The sequence below is a fragment of the Meriones unguiculatus genome, chromosome 7 (genome assembly GCF_030254825.1).
Source record: "Meriones unguiculatus strain TT.TT164.6M chromosome 7, Bangor_MerUng_6.1, whole genome shotgun sequence".
Taxonomy (NCBI): domain Eukaryota; kingdom Metazoa; phylum Chordata; class Mammalia; order Rodentia; family Muridae; genus Meriones; species Meriones unguiculatus.
In genome coordinates, this window is record NC_083355.1 from 2418242 (window position 1) to 2439376 (window position 21135).

At 58.4% G+C, this 21135-nt stretch overlaps 1 protein-coding gene across 7 annotated transcripts in view; it reads right to left on the minus strand.

Moving 5' to 3' along the window:
- The window catches only part of Bahcc1 (BAH domain and coiled-coil containing 1), a 57103-nt gene that overhangs the window by 28171 nt on the left and 7797 nt on the right, over positions 1-21135 (minus strand). For all 7 annotated transcript variants that reach the window (XR_009592663.1, XM_021637384.2, XM_060386266.1 and 4 more), the window contains one exon: positions 3922-4101. Coding sequence is in view for 6 of the 7 variants with exons in the window: in XM_021637384.2 (XP_021493059.1) it covers positions 3922-4101 (180 nt within the window). In the remaining variant the exon portion in view is untranslated. The remainder of the gene's footprint in view (positions 1-3921; positions 4102-21135) is intronic.

Here is a 21135-nt window from a genome sequence, read left to right on the forward strand (position 1 = left end):
TGTATGTGCTGCTCTTGCAGGGGGCCCGAGCTCTGTTTCCAGCACCCACATCCGGCGGTTCACGTTTCTCTGTAAGCTGGCTCCCCGAAACGCCGTCTTCTGGACTCCGAGAGTCCTGCAACTCACATATGTGCCTGCCCATACAGAGAAACACACTCACCCACCTAATTAAAAACTACAAATAAATCTTTAAAAATAAAAAAAGGAGGAAGGAGAGATTGTAGGGTATAGTGCCCCAAGCCTATTCCAGCGATGAGAAGGAGAGAAAAAGGATCATTGCAATTTCTAGGTCAGACTGGTCATCATAGCGAGTTCCAGGCCAGCCAGGTTACATGGTGATTCTGTTTCAAGAAAACCAAGTGAAAGAGAGGGAGCGAGCATCCAGGGTCTGGAGAAATAGCAAAGAGATGGCCAGCAGGGGGCAGTTCCAGGGCTGGAGTCTGCGGCCCACCCATGAGGGGAACGCTGGATGGGACCTGTCTCCTGGCTGGCCGAGTTCCAGCCCCTGCTTACCCCTGTGGTAAGTCTTGAGGCCTCCTAAGATACTGAGGGAGCCAGAGGCAGCTGGAGAAACGCGGGAGTGTGTGGGGTCTGGAGCAGCAGGGTAACTTGGTGGCTCCTGTCTCACTGGACTCCAGCCAGGCACGGATGGAGAAGTGGCCACCAGGGTGGGTGTGGCTTTGACAGAAGCTGGCTCGGCAGGCAGCCAGTGCTGGCACGTGTGCCCATGGCTCCCCCTCCAGGTGGCACAAGAGACCACGACTAGCAGGGCTGAGTCAGCTCCAAGCTCCTGTATCCATCCCCAACCCCTTAGCAACAGCATCCCCTTTCATTGCCCTGTGGGTGGTCCCAAGCAGGCAGCTGGGGTGAGGGGGCGCTCACTGACAATAGGGCCAGCTGTGCGGCACCACACCCAGGCCCGTCCACTCAGGCCAGGTTGGCCACCAGCCATTCACCTCTGCCCCGGGCTAGTTCTGCTGTCCACCCTACCCCATGGCCCCGACATCCACTTCTGGCAAGACCCGTCATCTTGGGTGAGCCAAGGGGCCAGAGGGCCTGGGGCTCAGCAAGCAGGTCCTGCTCCAGGCCAGATGTTTCGGGGCGGCTCCTCTAACACCAGGGTGCATCCCTTGAACCCCCAGCTGTTCCAGGGACACAGGAAGCCTGCCCCCCCCACAGCTGCCTTACAGATGGTGAGGGGAGGGTGTTCTGAGAATCTCTGTCAAGAGAAGGAGGGCACCCACGGCTAACTCCCACAGGAAGTGCTGCTACTTGTCGGCCCTGTCTGCCTGACCTACCTGCCCTAGACACTAGACGGCACAGGGCAGGAAGCAGGCAGAGTCCCTGCATCTCTACATTCTAGGGGTGGTTGAAGGCAGCAGGACAAGGGTAAGGCTGGGCCTCCTGGCCTATTGCCCAGGAAGCCCCCATGCTGGATGGCCCCCATTCTCTGGCCGTGTCGCGTGCCCCCTGCCTGCCTTGCCCCCCGCCCTCCTGTACACACATGGCCGAGAAACAGGCCCCAGCACGTGGAGCCAGCTGGCACCCCGTCAGACTAGCAGCCAGGCACACTGCCAGGGCAGCCAGCCAGCCTGCCACTCGCTCCCGCCCCGCCCGCCCTGGCCTCTGCCGCACAGAGCAGGCTGCACCATGCGGCCTGTCAGGGAGTGAGGCTGCAGACGCAGACTACAGGGGAACCCCCACGGCGGGGAGGGGGACTCCCTGGGGTGGGGAGGAGCCGGTAAGGGGTGACCTGAGGCACAGGCCTGGAAGGTACTCGTTATCACGTGACTCCGGACAGATGTGGGCTTGCTGCCGCTCTCAGATGGGACCTGGAGACTTGCAACCGTGCTCTCCCCGCTCCAGGACTGCTGCTTGCCCACACACCTGTCTCCAGGGCCCCAGTGGGCCCTGGGCTGTGCTGGTGCAGCCCCGAGCTTCCTGCCCTGCGCACCTGCGCTTGCCCTCCCCCACCTGCCTCTGAGAACTTCGCCTTGCATCTGCCGCAGTGGACGCCAGGCAGTGGGCAGAGAGAGTCCTGCTGCTGCCCTTGAGGTGGTCTCTGAGACAACAGGGCCCTATCTCTCCTGTGACACAGCCTCGAACGCAGGATGGGGAACAGAGCGCATGTGATCGGCCCGAGGCACAACAGAGTCCAGAAGTCGGCACACTGCCTGGACGTTGGCCACGTGGGCACCCTTGGGGCTAGAGCCTGAAAACGGAACCTGCGGAGGCGGGCCCACAGGGGGCTGGGGGCTTGAGGGTGGGTCATAGTGACCCTACCAGACAACCGTCGATGCAAGGGGAAGTAAATGGTTGCGGGTGCTGGCAGCGGGCCTCTACCCGCGATCCCGGGTGACGGGCCCCACAGGGAACAAGACTGGGCTCTAGGGCAGGTGGTGCCACTCACAAACTGCCCTTCTTGCTGGTGGTGTCTGCAGGGGTAGGATGGAAGGGAGCAGGCATGAGTCTCTACCGAGCAGGTGGGCCGACATTCCGGGGCACTGCCGGTTACAAGGATGGAAGAAATCAGGTGGGGCGGCCCAGGTGGACCAGTGCACCTGTGGTCAGCCCTTTCTTGAGTGGCCTCCACTGCCTGTCCCTGATGCTTAGCCACCCTCACCCTTCCTGCAAACATCCTGGGAGCCAGATGCTGTGGCCAGTGGGAGATGCTGGACGGACACAAAAGGCTGGAAGGAGGGTAGGGAGCCAGTGTTTCCGCAGGGCCTGGGCCACCCACAGCTGGCCAGGGAGTCTCCACCCGGGACTCTGCCGGGGAGGCGCGGTGCAGAACATCACAGGAGGTCTGGCTGAAGAGCCCGCTCCGCCTCTCTGGCTCTCAGGGCCTGGCCAGACTGCTCACCCAGGAGAGCGCGCTCTCTTATCACCTGTCCAACACGTGTGCTCTGAACGGAGGCCCAGAGACCAGATTATTCCAACAACTGCCCCTCACTTGTCACCTGTCCCGCCTGGAAAACAGCCCCTTCTTGTGGCACCAAGAAGAGGTTTCTCAGGCTCCCCGCGGTGCCGGCCCTAACCACCCTGCCTGGAACGGGGGGCAGGCGGGCTGTGCGCCGTGTGGGTCCACTGCGCTCTGTAAACAGGGCGCCTGAGCGCAGCAGTCATTGAGTTACGGCAGCGTCTGGTGCCAGGAGCGAGAGCTCCGTGTGCCCGCTGCCAACTGCAATTACCTCCCGCGTGCCAGCCAGGGAGGGGGTTAACCCTTCCTGCACCAACGGAGATGCACAATCAAGGGAACGCAAGCAAGCAATGACCAGGCCAGGGAGACTGGGGACCCAGGGCTGCCTTCCAAGTCATAAAACCAAAACGCAAAAGCTAACTTCAGACATCTGGACAAGGTACATCCTAGTCTGGGGAAAGTCCAGGAGAGGCCTGAGGTGCCAACAGAGGGCTCTAGAGACCATCCTGTTTCGTGATGTCTGACAGTAACAGGTACTTCTGAGGCAGCAAAGTGCACCAAGCGCGAGGCTGGTGGCCTGGGATCTCTGTCAGGGCAGGGCAGGGCTGGGGGCGGGACGGCAGCAGGCCCTGCCTGCTGACAGCTCTCTTCTCTCTGCCTCTCCTTTCCAGCTGACACATCTGGAACCCATGCCTGCTTGAGTCTGTGGAGGTGGGGGGCAGCCCACGGTGGAGGGCGCATCCCGGTCCGGCTGGCCCAGCTGCAGCCCACATTTCCCCCGTTCCCGGGGAGCCCTCCCTGCCCAACATCTGGAGCACACATCTGGCCAGAGCCAGTGCCTACTGGGGCCGTCCCACTTCCAACCAATCACCACCCCCCCGAGAGACCTCCTCAGCAGGGAGGCGCCCCCGCTGCACACCGGCAGGGCCTGCCAGCAGGCTTTCACCAGTTGGTCCCCCATAACCCCTGGGGGAAAGCCAGGAGCCCAAGACCCGACTTACCTTCATGGGAGTGGGAGAACCAGATCTGGGAGGTGGCGGGGTGGGATCCTCGGTAGGCTGTTTCAGAGGGAGAGGACGTGGGGCCACTGGCGTGTGCAGAGGCTGCTGGGCCCAGGCTGCCAGTGAGGAAGCTGCCCATGAAGGAGGAGGCCGGAGGGTTTCCCATCAGACGGCTGCTGGCTGTGGACATGGGGCAGAGTGAGCTGTGCAAGCCCTGTGCTCGGCACAGAAGCACAGGGCCAGCGCCCGCACCCCAAAGCCCGCCTCTGCGGTGCCTCTCAGGTACCCTAGCTCCCACAGGGCCCTCCCCTTGTCCAAGAAAGCCGTGGCAGGCAAAGCTGCCCACACAAGTACTTGAGAGTTACACCCGTGTCCCGGGCCTCTAACACCTCCACTGTCTTAGGAGTAAAACTTGTTACTTCAAAACAGCATCACTACCACCGTCTGCGCACCCACCACAAGCACCACCAAAGCACCACACGGCCACCCACAGCACTGCTCCCCTACATTACAGCCTCATGTCACCCCTCACAAACACCCCTCAAAACCACCCCACCGCCACCCACATCACTGCCACCACCACCTCCACGTTCCCACACCACCGCTGCCACCATCACGTCCTTACCGCCACTACCGTCCACATGACTGTGACCAGAGCACTGCCACGGACCGGCACTACCATCCCACACCAACATCCCCACACCACCACCGCCACCCATGTCACCGCCATCACAGCAACCTATCACCCGCTAACCACCACTTCGCCGTCCTCACTCCTCTACCCTCGTGAGCACACCCCTCGCCTCCTCCGCCACCCTGACCATCACATCCTTTCCACCACCGTCATCACCAACCAGGTGCCCAGCACAATGCCAGAAGCACGCTTAGGACCCGTGGTGGACAAGCTTGCCATGGGCCTTCTCATTTGCACAGCGCATGGCACTGGCACCTGCCAGCTTCCTGTGATGTGGTGGGCCTGGCAGCGAGCTGTGCCTGTGCCTCCCTGAGAGGGCCCATGATGCACCTAGATCCAACATGGGCCCAACCGGAGGCTGCAGCCAGTGCTGCAGGGGCGGAGGGGCCTGCCCATTCTGGGCCGGGCGTGAGGAATGTGCTCCTGTCTTTCCCCCAATTAGACAAGGCGGCCCCGGGCCCAGGTGATGGCATAGCCAGGAAAGAGACCAGAACCTCACAGAGTGGCTCTTCAGGTCCCCGCTGGGTCTCTGGGATCAGGCTCTAAGGAACTGGTATTGGGCGGAAGAGTGGGTCCCAGGCTTCCCGGCTGGCCAGCGTTTTCCCAGTGTCCTGGGAGGGCACGTGGTGGATGGCGAGGCAGCTGTCCCTGATCCCAGGTCAGCCGCCACAGCCTGCTCACCCTCCTCTCCTGCCCACTAGCCCGCCGCACCCTCCGCTGGATGCTGCCGTGGTCTATGACCTGTCTCTGCCAGAGTCTAGCAGTCAGGGCCAGGCCAAGCAAGTCTCCCTGGTTGTCATGGCTACCAGCTCTTGTCCACATACAACATACGTGCAGAGAGCCTGTGCACTCAGGGCCGTTCTGTGGGTGGTCCAGGCTGCACTGCTGGTCCCTTTACCCCAGCATGGTGCCCTGGTACCTTGCCACCTCTGTTCCTGGGCAGGGAGCCTACTCTATGGCCATCCCAGGGCAGAGCCTGGCCAGCCCAAGCTGAGTCACCGGAGCAGCCTCCCGCCCAGGGGGCAGGGGAATTGGTAAAGTGGTGATGCTTCATCTCTCCTGGCTTGGCCCTGGGAACTTCCCAAACACAGGGTGACTCAGCAGGGAAGCAGTCAGGCGAGGGGAGGGGACTGGCCCTGTGGGACCCTGGCATCTATGCTGGCTTCCACCGGCTTCCAGCCTGGCGGTTAGAAATGACTTCTCCCCCTCCTGGTATGAGGGGTTGGCGTGCACAGAGGAGGGGACCTTGGACATGGCCAGGGGAAGGGTCTGTGAGTGCTGACCCAGGCCGGACTGTAAGGGGTCCTCTGCTTTGGGCAGGCCCATGAAGAACATGTTGAAGGTGCCCAAGAGCCAGGGACTTCCCAGACAAGATGCCACGGATGGGGCTGAGGAGACTGGTCCAGACCGCAGGCGTGTCCGCCCCAGGGGGGAGACTCCAGGCTGGGAAGGGAAGTGCTGGCCTCCCTGCCCTGCTCTGGGGACTACAGGGGGCCATGCCTGTGGGCTGACTGTGGCTGCTCCAGCTGCAAACTTTCCGCCTGGCCGCTGGGGCAGCCCCGAGTCTCCCAGGCCTTTCTACTCCTCCTCCCCAACCCCTGCGCCCTCCTAGGAAAGCACCGCCCATGGGAAGCAACAGAGTCCAAAAGCTGGGTCTGCAAATACAATTTCCCCAGGATCCTGGCCTGGGAATGCAGCACCTTGAGTTCTCTCACATCTCAGCGGACAAGGTGGCACCGACCCTGAGCTCAGGGTCCCACAGCAGCCACAGATCCTGCCAGGAAAGGCCATCAGCAGGAAGCGTCACTGGCCAAAATCCTACCGTCCCCAAGAGGCGGCCACTGGGTCTGGGCATCTAGCAGTGTAGACTCTGAGGGCCGCAGCCTCTGAGGGCAACTACCGTTGACACTCTGCCCCAGCGCTGTCCCAGAAGAGGCCTGAGGCCCGAGAGACAGTACAACAGCCCGGTCAGCCCCCCACCCTCGCCGAGGAAGGGCAGGGGCTGCTTCAATGAGAGGCTCCTGTGACAGGCTCTCCCAGCCTGGGGCACTTGTCACCCATACTGGCTTGAGTGCTGACTTTGTGGTGTGTTAGGGGGACTCTCTTTCTCTTTCTTTTTTTTTTTTTTTTCCTTCCAGAGCTGAGGACTGAACCCAAGGCCTTGTGCTTGTTAGGCAAGTGCTCTACCACTGAGCTAAATCCCCAACCCCCAGGGGCACTCTCTTTACAGCTGCTTCCACTAAGCTCACTGAAGCTGCCTGCAGAGCCTGTGACGTTAAAGGGGTGGGGCAGGGTCCCAGCCCTTCCTCTCCTGTGGGTTTCTAGCAGCATCTGGGATTACACTCCTCCCTCTTCCATGTCGAAAAGTGAAGAGCTGATCACAGCGTCCTTGTCACACAAATGCACATCTCCTGACCATGCAGTGAAAGCAACGGATCCCCAGCCCTGAGGTCACTGTCATGAGTGTTTCAAGGGACCCCCTTCTGGGCACTGGTGACCTTGGTATGGAATTCCCTATGGGGTAGCCAACTTCCTGGAACACTGGCCACTGGCCCAGGGGACTTCATTCCCTTCAGCAGTTTGGGATGGCCCAAGCAGGCCCAGCATGAGCCACTATGATAGTGATTTCGACTTTTTGTTTTAAAGATGTATTTATTATGTATACTTATGTACACTTACACGCCAAAAGAGGGCACCAGATCTCATCATAGATGGTTGTGAACCACTATGTGGTTGCTGGGAATTGAACTCAGGACCTCAGGAAGAACAGGCAGTGCTCTTAACCTCTGAGCCACCTCTCCAGCCCACCTCTCCACCTTTGGAGGAATGGGGTTCTCCTCACCATGGGTTCTGGTGGGGAACCTGTAAGAGATCCTGTAAGCCTTGCAGGTGGACAGCCTCATGGTGGGCAGCAACTGTTGTGGGTAGAGAGGCACAGCTGGCTCCTTAAGGCTTCCCACAGCCCACCCAGTTTCTAAGCAACCCAAAAAAACCCAGGACAGGGGATCTATGTTCCTATTGTCACCTACACTTTGAAGACCAGGGTGGTGGCACTGTACCAGGCAAACAGAGCCCTGGGCAGACCTGGAAGCCACCTTCTAAACTCTGCCTGCTGACCAGGAGCCAACCCCAGTGCAGTGGCTGCCTGGGAGCTCAGTTCAGCTTGGGCCCTGGCCAGGGACACCGCCTCAGGCCAAGTCCAGCCGGGAACTGGGCTGAAGGCTCTTTACTCTTGGCAAAATCCCTTGTCTATGAATGCTGTGGTTACCAGACTAGGAAGGACACTGGGGAGCTTGGTACAGTGGAGAGACCCAGAAGGGCTCCTGACAATGAGTGTGGGTCCTGACAGTGGGTGTGGGTCCTGACAGTGAGTGTGGGGGTCCTGACAGTGAGTGTGAGGGGTCCTGACAGTGAGTGTGAGGGGTCCTGACAGTGAGTGTGAGGGGTCCTGACAGTGAGTATGGGTCCTGACAGTGAGTGTGAGGGTCCTGACAGTGTGGGTCCTGACAGTGAGTGTGAGGGGTCCTGACAGTGTGGGTCCTGACAGTGAGTGTGAGGGGTCCTGACAGTGAGTGTGGGTCCTGACAGTGAGTGTGGATCCTGACAGTGAGTGTGGATCCTGACAGTGAGTGTGGGTTCTGACAGTGAGTGTGGATCCTGACAGTGAGTGTGAGGGGTCCTGACAGTGAGTGTGGATCCTGACAGTGAGTGTGAGGGGTCCTGACAGTGAGTGTGGGTTCTGACAGTGAGTGTGGATCCTGACAGTGAGTGTGAGGGGTCCTGACAGTGAGTGTGAGGGGTCCTGACAGTGAGTGTGGGGGATCCTGATAGTGAGTGTGGGGGTCCTGACAGTGAGTGTGGGTCCTGACAGTGAGTGTGAATCCTGACAGTGAGTATGGGTCCTGACAGTGAGTGTGGGTTCTGACAGTGAGTGTGGGTCCTGACAGTGAGTGTGGGTCCTGACAGTGAGTGTGAATCCTGATAGTGAGTGTGGATCCTGACAGTGAGTGTGAGGGGTCCTGACAGTGAGTGTGAGGGGTCCTGACAGTGAGTGTGGGGGATCCTGATAGTGAGTGTGAGGGGTCCTGACAGTGAGTGTGGGTCCTGACAGTGAGTGTGAATCCTGACAGTGAGTATGGGTCCTGACAGTGAGTGTGGGTTCTGACAGTGAGTGTGGGTCCTGACAGTGAGTGTGGGTCCTGACAGTGAGTGTGAATCCTGATAGTGAGTGTGGATCCTGACAGTGAGTGTGGGGGTCCTGACAGTGAGTGTGAGGGGTCCTGACAGTGAGTGTGGGTCCTGACAGTGAGTGTGAATCCTGATAGTGAGTGTGGATCCTGACAGTGAGTGTGAGGGTCCTGACAGTGTGGGTCCTGACAGTGAGTGCGAGGTGGCTTCTGGGACAGGCACTTGTGTGCTGTACGCATAGCAGACCCCACCAGCTGCTGCTCTGGTCTCAGCTCTGCCCAGGACACCATGAAGGCCTGGCTCAAATGCCTGGCTGGCTGAGAAAACCATTCTGGAAGCCAGACTTGACACACCTCAGGCAACGAACACAGAAGGCACAGCCCCATTCGTGGGAGGCTACCTGTCCCCATGCCAAGGCCAGTGACCTGCACGGGGCCACACCTGCATCATGGTTGTTCCAGGGCTGCCAGCAGCAGGAGGGCTGGGGAAGCCTCAATGCACGGCAGAGAATGCCAGCTCAGACACACACACCCACCCCACCCCACCCCCGTCACCTCACAGCTTTCAGATCCCCTTCCCGGGACGATACTGTCCCTCTGTGATGAGTGAAAGAGAATGGGAGTCCCTGGGCTTGTCTGGGCCCTTTGGAGGGCTGACCACCCACAGCCACACACAGAACAGCCCATTCAACCTGGCAAGGGGGGGAGAGGGGGAGGCTACAGTCCTGGCACACCCTGATCTGCCTTAACTGTCAACCTGACACAGCCAACAGTCAACTGAGAAAAGCCTTCACTGAGGAACTGCCCCGATCGATCAGCTTGGCCTGTGGGCATGTCTGTGAAGATTTGCCTTGATAATTAACTGACAAAGGAGGGCCCAGTCTGGGCAGCCTCATTCCATGGGCACATGGTCCTGGTATGTGTGTGTGTGTAAAATGTAGCTAAACGTGAGCCAGCAAGCAAGTCAGAACGAATCAGACAGCAGCATCCTTCCGTGGTTTCCCCATCAAGGTCCTGCCTGAGTTCCTAGTTTGACTTTCTTCAAAGATGGGGTGTGACATTGAAGGACAAGGCAGATAGTAAGGTTGTTTGGGGCCAGATTGTTTCACCACAGCAAGAGAAACCAGAACACCTGGAGATCTCTGTGCCCACTCAAGCCACGGTGTGGCCCACAGGGGTAGCAACTGCAGCGCCTGGGAGGTGAATGTGGCCTTCGTGGCTGGACACAACTCCTGGGCATAGGAGGAAGGAGAGTCAGCCCTTTCCCTCCCCTCTCACGCTTGTGCACCTGTGTGCACTAGGCCGGTCCACAGCCGTGGTGGGTGCCAGGAGCGTGGAAGCTAAGAGCCCTGGAGAACAAAGCCTCATGGGTCTAACACCATGCAAAGGAAGGATCCCCTGGGCATCTGGTACACCACAGCCGAGTCCTGGGTGTCTGGGCGCTACCAGGCGCTAGCTGGCCATGCCTGTGCGCCCGGCTCTCTGGCCAGGCTCTCCCACATCCACAGAGCTTCAGGAAACAAGCATTTGTTTTGCGTTAAGCGAGCCACTGAACGGCGTCCTCCTCTTCTGGAAACTGTGAAATGGGTTGTAAAAAATAAAACCACAGCTCACTGAGATGGCGCAAGTCTCTTCCCAGGATCTCTGCACTCCTGTTGCTTCCGGAAGCCCAGCTGACTGGCTGCTGGCATGGGTCGCCTTAGCTCTGTGTCTGGCGGCTGCACCCACGGCTTGTGCCAGCTCCCACCCTCCTGCTCACGCCCATTCAGACTCCCCTCTTCCTTCGGCTTCCTGCTCTGCTTCCCTGTGTCCCCTGTAGGGCCAAATGGCCCTTGGTCTCCCCAGGAGACACCAGACTGGTGAGATGCGCATCCTGAGGCGGTTAAAGGGGAAGAAGGGCAAAGCTCTCCTCTCTCACCAACCCTGTCCCAGGGGGACCAGAAGAGGAAGGAGAGACCGCCCTTTTGCCCCACCCCACATTCCTCTCATTCCAGGAACCCTAGAGAGAACAGAACTTCCACACAGGGCTTTCTGCTAGGACAGAGCAGAAGAAAAGGCTCCAGTCTAGCCTGCTTGGGAGCAGGATATCTGTCTAACCCTCTACTGCCTGGTGGAGGAAGGGGAGAGAGGAGAAGGAGAGAGAGGAGGAGGGGGGGAAGAGGAGAAGGATAAAGGGGGGAGGAGGAAGAGGAGGAGGAGAAAGGGGTTCAGAGTGGGATGCCAGGCTCTGGTGAAGAAGCAATTCTGAGACTCCTCCCCTAGCCAGGTGACTGAAAGCAGCAGGACAAGTGTCCTAGAGGCTGCCCTCCGGTGTGCCCTGGCACGCCCTCCTGCTGCAATCAGCTAGGTGCCCCAGCAGCTGATGCTGTGGGGTGCACACATGGACTTTCTGTGTGCACATTTCTAAGTGTGTGTCTAGAACAGTATGTGTGTTCATGACTGTGAGGTCACTCATCAGGTCCACAAGTCCCGGCTGTGCGTGCATGTCTAGAGTGTGTGGCTGAGTGCCCACCTATGGCCGCACACAAGCCTTTCCACACTCCACTCCTGAGACACATTGCATGTTCTCTACTCCTGCAGCCTCGGGTCTTTTGCAGACTCACACTGACTTGTCTAGGTGGACCGTGGTAAGGCTGCCCGCCGCCTCCCCTGGTGTAGGGAAACACCCAGCTAGCTGTGGGAGGAAAGGAACACAGGCCCAGGTCAGCCCCTGGCTACAGCGTCAAGCCAGGCCCTGGCTGCAGCGTCAAGACCTCCAACTCAGCACAGCCTCCCAGCTGCCTCTCTGGCCGCAGGAGAAAGCCAGCCGTTAAAGTGGCTCAGGAGTTGGGAGCACTCTGGAAAGCAGGCCACATAGTCAAGGCTGTCTCCCCACAGACCCTGGTGAAGCGAGGTCGTTTTCCTCAGACTCCAATCTCAGACCCCTCTTCACAAGCAGGCTTGCTCGCAGGGACCATCCTAAGCTGAGGTAAAAGCCCCTAAAGCTTCAAGATTGCCAGCAGGTGTCAGCCTGTGGCTCAGCACCAGGCCTCCCTCAACTTCCCCTTCTGCGCTCGAAGCCCTCAGGCAGTGTCTGCCGGCACCCAATCTTCACAGGGGCCTCCACCACAAAAGCCACGGGCCAGCTCCATGGAGGCGGCTGGAGAAGAAGAGGCTAAGACAGGCTCAGAGAGGAACAGAAGGAAAGAGAGGAGAAAGGAAGATGGAAGGCCCTGGGACCACAGCCTGGGGTGGGGGCTGAGGGAAAGGCCAAGAATGCCAAGCAGTGGGCGTTGGGCTTGGCCCATCCTTGGGACATGGGGGTGGCCTGGGAATGATCACCTCACCCGGGAAGCCCCTGAGCCAGTCCAAGAGAACCTTCCGGAAGTCCCAAAGGAAGCCACTCTCAGGCCGTAATAGGAAAACTCTGTGGTTGTGAACCACTCAACTGGGCAACCATGGAAAAGGCCGGGAGGCAGCGGTGACAAGGGACAGGCCCAACCGACAGCCCAGAACTAATAAAAGAAAAGGAAAATCGGATATAAGTCTGGTTCTTATTAAAAGAGTAAATTTAGCCCTTTGGCTAGGACAGGAGGCGGGGTGGCCAAGACTCCCCACTGCAGGGGCGGGGGTGGGGGCTGGACTTCTTCCCGGAGTGATTCAGTGTCCCAGGACAGGCAGGCAGGGGCTGGGGCTGCAGGAGGGCCAAGGGGCAAATGCCCTTTCTTGCTGTCCTTCACACCTTCCCTTGTGCCCTCCCCGGGCAGCTGGGAATCTGGGACCTTTCCTAGCTGCCCAGGATGCTCCTAAGGGTGGTGGGACGGGCAGCCAGGGGGTGAGTGGGGCCGCTCAGCCCCACTCTTGGGAGCCACACCCCTCAGCCTGGAGAGCTTCCACTGCCGAAACAGGCAATTCCCTTCCCACTGCCTTGAAACGAGACAGCCACATGAAGGAAGGCCACCCCAGTGGCATTTATCAGGGCCTCACACCCATGCTCAGTTGCATACAAGGCTACATGTAACATTCACGCAAACATGTTTACACACACACTCTCACAGATGCTTGGGGCTCTTCTCAGACTAGCGGCAGCCCCACGGTCAGGGCCGGAAACTCTGATCTAGCCATGGGCATTGTTCACCCTGTTCTCCTGTACAGCCTCTCACCCTTAAAGACAACCCTGAATACGGCCATCTCAATCATGGTCACCGAGAAGACAAAGGATTCCTGGACACAGACCCTCACCTGGTCATGCTTTCTGCAGGATGAACTTCTCTGAAGGTCCATAGGAAACGCTCAAGCTTCCTACTTAGGTGTCTGTGGGTAACAACTTCCCGTGAGGGCTGGGCTTTCCCTCCCGACAAGTGGACAGTGTCTATGGTGCTCCGTGTCGCCCTTGTGCTCCGGGGACAGGGTAGCCTGAGGAATTCAGGATATGGGGGAGAGGGGACTGGCGCCTCTAGAGGCTGTTCCCATCCTTCCATGTGACCCCACTCTGGCTTCCACGCACGCTCCCACATTTCCTGGTCGGCTTGCCTGGGGGTGTGAGCCTTCAGTGCTTGCGGCCAGGGTCTAGCACTGGAGCCCACAGCCAGAGCGTGATGGTCATGTGGAAAGCCGCAGCCCCGGAATCACAGCACTGCAGGACAACAGGCCGCGGCGGGTGGCTGGCGCTGGTGGCGGTGTTCCGCCAGTGTTCCCCGCACCTCTCCGGAGTCACCCCCATCAGACATCTGCCCAGGCCTGGAGCAGGTGCTCACGCTGCGGCTCTCCCAGCCTGGGCTTGCCTGCTGCACAGGGCACTTAAAACTGGGCAGACTTTGACTTCTTGCTCCGACCCAGACTCCTAAGGCCCCTTGATGCATAAAGGAGGTGCAGGGTTCCTTGGCCAGCTGACACTGGCGGTTTGAGCAGTGGGAAGTACCATATGTGTCAGAGGTGAAGAGAGGAAGGGCCATGTTCCCAGACGCCTTCCCATGGTGCCCTGGAGCAAGCCATAGGCTGAAAGCTTGTGCTGGCTTGTACTTCCTGGAGGACCGAGGACCCATCCTATAACACCTAGCAAGACTCAGGCCCGTGGGACACCTCTGGAACCTTACACCTAGGCAGGGCCGTGTCAAAGAGCTTAGGCAGGTAGTACAGCAGCAGGGACAGACATGCACATGGCAGCCATTGCCTCTGGCCCTGGGTCAGCTGCCACACTGGGCTGGGAGAACTCCAGCGAGCCACAGGAGCCAACGGTCCAGGGCCTGGATCCCAGCTTGACTTGGCACAGCTGTAGCACCCTGGAGGCCCAAGGGACACTATCTGCAGGGACGCTCTGCAGGGACACGGGCATTCTGGATCTCTGCTGCCAGGGCCAGGAGTGTGCCGTGCCCCAGAAACTGTCTCAGGTATGGTTGACTCCAGCCACTCCGAGACACACTGTTCTCTCTCAGAGGGTATGAAGGGCGGCCCTCCCAAACACTGAAGAGCCCTGCCTGCCCTTTCCCGGTGAAGGCTCCCCCGGGAACGCCTCACCACTGCAGGACCACCCAGCCTTCTGCTGCATGTCCAAGAGGCTGAGTCGGCATCTGTGTTTTGCAGCACTTGGCCTGGTGCCAGACATCACATCTAGGCACACCTGGGGCACAAGGACCTCAAGCCTTGGAGAAAGAAAGGAAGAGCAAAGAAGCATGCAACACGACTGCCTTGTACTCCCGAAAGCTGGGGGTGGGGAGGAAACACTTCGGGCAAGGACCAGCAGGGAGCAGCTGCCCACATCCACCCTAGTGCGCCCTGGTTCCCAGACCTGAACCTTAGGTGCTTCACACCTGGCAGGACGGAAGAGCAAAGGACTGAGAGCCAAAAAGCAGGGAGGCATGCACAGGGGCGAGGCCGGGGCACCAGGCAAGTGCTGAAGGGCTTTGTGGGACTCGACAGACAGAGTGGGACAGAGAGGCCTGGAGATGCAATTAGCATGAACCGATGGTCATTTCTCAGCAAGACTGTATCACTTTGCCAGGCTGCTAAGCAGAGGTGGGGACCGCCCAGACCCCAAGAATGCTGTGTGCACACCACCTTCAGAGACATGGGGTGTGAGTGTCCACAGTAGCTTCCAAGTGGCGACACAGCGATCAGGCACTCTAAGGCCACACGGTGAGGCCTAGAACCCCAGAGATCAGGCTGTGCCCATTTCTATCTCTCCTACCTCAGGAAAAGGGCATACTACCAGGTGTCCTGCTCTCTGGTGCAGGAGGCTTTCCGAGAACAGGGCCACTGTGGCCGACGTCTGTTCCCGCCCCTTCAGCACAGAAAGAAGACAAGGCCTTAGTCTCGAAGGACAGACTGAGTGGAGAGCAAACTTCAGTTCCAAGGTAGAAACATGGTGATTTCTTAGGATTCTGGTGAGCTGAGAGAGGGAGTTTCTGGGGCAAGGAAAGTCACACCCACTGCAGAGTGGCTCAGAATGGACAGCTGGACAGCCATCTGAGGAGGCCAGCCTGATGGGGACTCCATGAACCCCAGCAAGAGACTTGATAGACACATGACCCAGTAGAAACCCCAACCCCCACACTCCCGACCTGAAGCCCGGTCCAACTTTTAACTAACCACAGAGGGCTAGGCCAGAGGTCACAAGTCATGGGGTCAGAGGTCACAACAGAAAGAGTTCCCTCCTTGGTGCATATGTGGTGGGAAAGCAAGACAATGACCTCACTGAACCCCTGTTATGCCTGGCGGGGCCTGCTCTCCGGGGCAGGGTTAGAAAGGCGCCAACTGATTTTTACCCTGTGTATTTAGAGCTTGAAGGCTCAGGCAGCCCTTGACTGGGGCTGGAGGCTCAGTATTGGGGCTGACACAGTTCTTGGAAGCGTCCCCAACAGCTCTGGAGGACTAGCTTGACCATGATTGACGCCTATAAGCACAGATGCTCAGAGTAGCTTGTTCTAGCACCAGGCCCAGGGCCAGCTGCTACCACAGGGAAGTAGGGCCAAAGGCAGGGTGGAGTCTGCTTAGGGCCTTCCCTGGGTAAGTTCAAGGTTGGATGAAGAGGCACCAAGGTGTCCCCAGGCATACTCTCACTCTACTTGGGCAGACAGCCAGCAAAGGGGAGACTGAAGAAACTCTGCTAAGGTCAGAGAGCTTCAAGTGCTGCTGCCCAGGCCACAGAGTGAGAACCGCCCAGAGGGCTTCACCCTGGCTCACTCACTGAGTTTCCCAGTGCCTGTGAGGCTCTGGGGCCAGCTCCCTCATGCTGGCCTGGCCTGCAATTAAGGAAACCATGAGCAGCCCCTGCACCCTGGCCCTCTCTCTCACACAAACCCCTAGGTTGTGGCACATTGAGGGAGCGGGCTTCCCTCAGGGCTTAGGCTGTTGGGTCTGTGGTGGACAGCAGTGTTCTGACTGGGAAAAAGACCATTCACGCATTTCAGGGCCCCTGCAGAGTGGGGACAGCTCCCACCGGAGTCTACAGCAATGCTGGAGGGATCTAGGGAGAAGCTGGGGAGAGAACCTCGACAGGGGGTATGAAGCGTCAGCGCTGAGAGGAGGGCCTGAACGCGGCAGAGGGGCTCCGTGAGAAGGAGGCTTCCACCTGAAGAATGAACCCGAGGGGAGGTCTCCACCTAGCCAGCACCCAGAGACCAGGGGTGTGCAGTGCGGGGTGCCTGCCGTGTTTCTGGAGGGCACCCTTTCGTACCCCACGCCAACACACACACTCGCAGTATGGTTGGGACCTCAGGTTGGCTGCTGTGACTAGAACGTCATAAGTCAGGGGCCGGCACCCCCAGGGGAGCTTGTGGAACTGTGGTTCTGTCCAACTTGCCTCTGCTCCCCTTTGCTCCAAGTAAAGCTTACTGCCAGGCTCAGGGATGCAGGATGGTCCCAGGGCTAAGAACCGAGATGCCTGTGGTTCAAGCCACCCTGGGCCCCAGATTCCTGACCCACAGACTCTCAAACAGTAAACACTTTCTGTTTTAAACTATTGACTTTGGGGATAATTTGATGCTCTTTGTTAACTATCCTGCAAGGAATATGGAGGAGACAGGACCACAGGGTTGCTGAGCTTTCAGAGGGCCCAGGGCCCACAGGGAACCTCCAAAAAGGCACTGGAGGTGGCCTGCAACACGGCACAGGCCTGCTTCTTCAGGGCACACAAGCACAGCTTCAGTGTGACACCAGCCAGCGTCTACCCTGGCCAGCAGGGTCATGGGCCCCTACCATCCCTGCAGCTCCTGCCTTCCCTAGTTTATACGTGAAGGAGTGAGTGTTCCCGGTTCGTCTCCTACCAAAGGTCCCTCTGTCTTGCTCTTTCTGGGTTTTTACTATCTACCGCAAATCTGCAGTGTGTTCTAAAAGACAAATATGGCACTATGTACAATTTTTTGTTTTCTTAATTTTATCTATGTTCAGAAATGACAAGGGCTTGTTTGGGGTCAGCCTAAGATGTATTGTAATTTGATTTCATCTTAATTTTAGTATTACTTGAGAGAAAATTAAAGTTTATTATTAGGATACCCAAAAGGCTGTAAAATGTCTCCAAAAGGAGACTGGTTTCCAGGCAAGTTTCCCACAAGGTGACCTGCCGGCCTGGGGCAATGTACTGCATAGAGATGCTGGCTAGCTGGAGCGCCACACACCACCGCCAGGGCCTGAGGGGCAGCGGCAGGGCAAGAAGGGACGGTCCTCTAGAGGCCAGCTCACCAGCCAGGGGCAGAGGCAGGGAGTGCTAACACAGAAGGGAAGAGATGCAGAGCTTGGAGGGGCGGGAGGCAGTGGGGAGCCTGCCGGGCAGGACTGCACTGACCGTGTGTTCGGGAGGAGGACAGCAGGGCTGCCTGGGCAGCATTTCCAGGTCCAGCAGCCAAGCACAGGGCGGGTGGACGGCTAAGCGGGGACTGAGCAGGAAGCTGACGCAGGGGCAGGCTCACTCTTCACAGTGAGCACAACGTGGGGACATCTTTGTGACAAGGAGTTCAGAAGAGGGCAAGACCAGCTTCAGGCGGAGCCCACAGAGGTTCCACAGCACAGGCAAAGGGGGAGGTGCACGGCACTAGCGCACACTTAGAGGAGGCCTTGGGTGGTGCCCCAGGGGGTCATGGAGCCTGGCGCTCTGCTCCCTCAGTAGGCCACTGGGAGCTAGCACAGATGTGAGCATGAACACACTTAGAAATCCTACCCCAAAGTGCGTGTGTGCATGGTAGGTTCAGGGGTGAACTGCCATGTGCATGCATGGTGGGTGCGTGTGTGTGCGTGTGTGTGCGTGCGCCTTGCCCCCCCAGCTGCTGCGTGGGGAGCTATATCAAAGTGTATAGTTTGGGCCTCTCCTTCAGGAAGAGGTCACACCTGCCAGGCCTAACGGGCACCTACCCTAAAAGGAAGCTTCTTTTCCACGGCGTCCTCACCCCGAGTTTAGACCTCTGCCCTGGGGTCCTCGGTGCTCACCTCAGCCCACCCCTTCCTCCTCAGCACACCCCTCCTCACCCTGTCCTGCTCCACTCCCAGCCTGCCGGCCCTGAGGAGCCCAGCCTAGTCTGGCTCTGGGCTGTCCTCGGAGGCCTTCTACAGAAGACGGGGAAAGCAAGCCCCGTTCTACCACCGAAGGGCCGGCGGGTGAGGAAGTGTTCAGCTCTACGTGATGACGTAGCCAGTGGCCCATTTCTTACTTGGTAAAGCTGATTCTTCTCTTTGGGCTGGGCGCCCCAGAAAGCACACATCCCCATGCTACTCTCTGCCTTGCACACGCCCACGTGCCGCTCAGAGCCTTCATGGGAAGCATGGGTCTTCTCCACTCCATCGCCCTCCCTCATTTCTAGAACCTTCCCCTGAAAAGCTGAGTCCCTGCCCGGAGGTAGGAGCAGTGGGCTGCTCCGCTGTCCCTTCCTTTCCAGTTCCAGGCACACCGTGGATACTCTACCAAGAATTCAGAAGAGGCAGCGGCCCAGCCAGCCAAAGAGCCTTCCCATGCAGACACTGGCCTCTTTGTTAAGGCTGGGGGTGGGGAAAGCGGCCAGGAGCCAACCCACCTGTTCGCTCCCCCAGGTCAGAATGAAGGAGATGTTTCCTGGCCCACGGAACCTGGAACCTAACCACGGACACAGCTGCAGCTGCCGCCTACGGACACCAGCTTGATGGCTCTAAGCTTGGACACTGGACACCTCTCCTCCAAGCCCAAGGCCCACTGTGAACCAGAGCAGAGCTGCCAGGTCGTGGGCGGCCCCTCACTGGGCACCCACCCACGCCTTCCCTGAGCCCACGCCCCGCGCCTGCGGTGGCAGCTGCTCACAGGGCCACAGGAGGCGGCGGTATTATATATTACGACAAACAGGGGCAGCCCACTGACAAATAGGCCTGCGTGATCTAAACGGTATATTATCCCATAAAAACGTCAGCGGGCAGAGCGTCGGAGCCAAAGCGGAGCGTCGTCCCGTGCCGGAGGCCCTTGGAGGCCCTGCTCCTTCGCAGCGCAGCAGGGCTTCGGGGTGATTTTCTACGCGTTGCACAGTGCTTGTGATTCTGTTTTTTGCTCGTTACAGCATGTCTATTGGGGAGGGGAATGAGGTCCCAGAGGTTAATGGGGACCAGGAACCCCAGGGGAGACGTTCCCTGGCAGGCAAAGGGGTTGGGCATGGGACAGAGCAAGTCACCTAATTTGCCAAAGAGACAGGCACGTGCTCTGAATTCTGAAGCTAGTTCCCAGCTTGTCTGAAAGGAAGGAGATCTACACACCCAACCTGGAGGCCCCTTGGGCAGGCCATCTGCCCTGCAGGATTAGGGACTTCAGACCAGCACAGAGGAGCTCCAGGGAGCTGCCTGCCAAAGGGCCCGAGGCAGCTGTGTCCTGGGGTTCCTCTGGGAAAACTCCAGTCGTTCTGGTCAATAACGCAGGAAGGCAGTTCCTCCAGGACTCCCTGGGCAGAGGCCTGCCAGCTGTGCGAGGCTCTGGCCAGGCCCCCAAGCCCCTCCCCTGGTTCTGAAGGAGGACCCTGGCACAGGCGAGCTGGGGCAGGGGTGAGGAGGTAGGGAGGAGCACTGATGGGTTCTGGCCTCTGCAATCAGGGCAGCTGCACAGGGTCCAGGGGAGAGGGCGGCATGCACCACTTCGGGGACTTATGTTCAGATGTTTATGGTAAAGAGAAGCCAGGCGAGCCTCCAGGGGCCCCAGAGGAAGAAGGGCAAAAAGGCACGGGGCGACCATCATGGCGCCCTTCTGCTGCCCGGAAAGCCCTGATTCCCACTGGCACTGCTTGAACTTTAACATCTGTGCTTGGGAATTCCCAGTTCAGGGACCCAGGGGGTCCCAGGCTCAGATTCTGGAACTAGACCGAGGCATTCTGGGAAATGTAGTCCTTGGGGAGTTAGAAGGGTCAGTGGGATGGGGACTTGAGGGTGTTTAGTTAGGGAAGAAAAGAGAGCCAAGGGTACCACCTTGATGCTACCATCAGGGCGGAAGTTTGAGACGGCGGGGAAATGGATTCACTTTCTGCCGCCTAACTCCACATGGCTTTCCTGAACAAGACGTCCTGGCCCTTTTCTTTTGGTGGGGAGATCTCCTTAGAGGAGGGTCCCAACCAAATTGCACAAGTAGAAAGAGCCATTCATTTTCCACATCCCTTCCCTCCTCTGGCTAGGGCCTTGGACACAGACAGAGAGAACGGGGGGGGGGGGGAGAGGTAGGGGTTGGGGTGAGGCCGACTGCCTCCCTCTGAGAGCCTGTGAGCATCCTGAAGCTCCCATGTTATTTATGCTCACAGCCTGCTCTGATGACATATGTAAGTTGACAGCGAACATCCTATCAACTTGCTGGAGTGTATCTTGATTGTTAAAACACACTCTTAAAGGTGTACAATCATTTATCAAATTAAAATAGCCAAGCTTTGCTTGTTCCTTCTCTGTCTTCCTGGAAGAAGCCCAAGTGGCCTCCTCTGATTCAGCCCTGGGCTCTTCCTCACAGACCCTGCCCTGGTGCCTGAGACCCTGGCCTCAGCACCCTCCCACCACCCCATCCCACCCCCGCCCGCCCCAGGCCAGGGCAAGCCCACTAATCGCCAAGAAGTGACAAACACCAGAAGCCCCACCAATTAAATTTAAACTCACGCAAAGCTCAGTGGCTAGTAAATTATTATTTTTATTAGCTTGAACCAAGTTCCCGTAAGAGAGAAAGTCAACTTGCTCCCATGAATGGCTCTTGTATAATTTATTTAACTCTGTGCTCTTTGCCAAAGCCTGGAATATTTTTAGCTCGTTCTGTTGTTGGATTTGGCTTTTTTATGTGTGTTTCTGAGGGGTATTTTTAGCCTCATCCATGTTATTCTAACAACCTCCTATGCGTTTTTGTCCTGTCTGAGCAGGCTGTTGAACCTTGTCTCACAGGGAGCT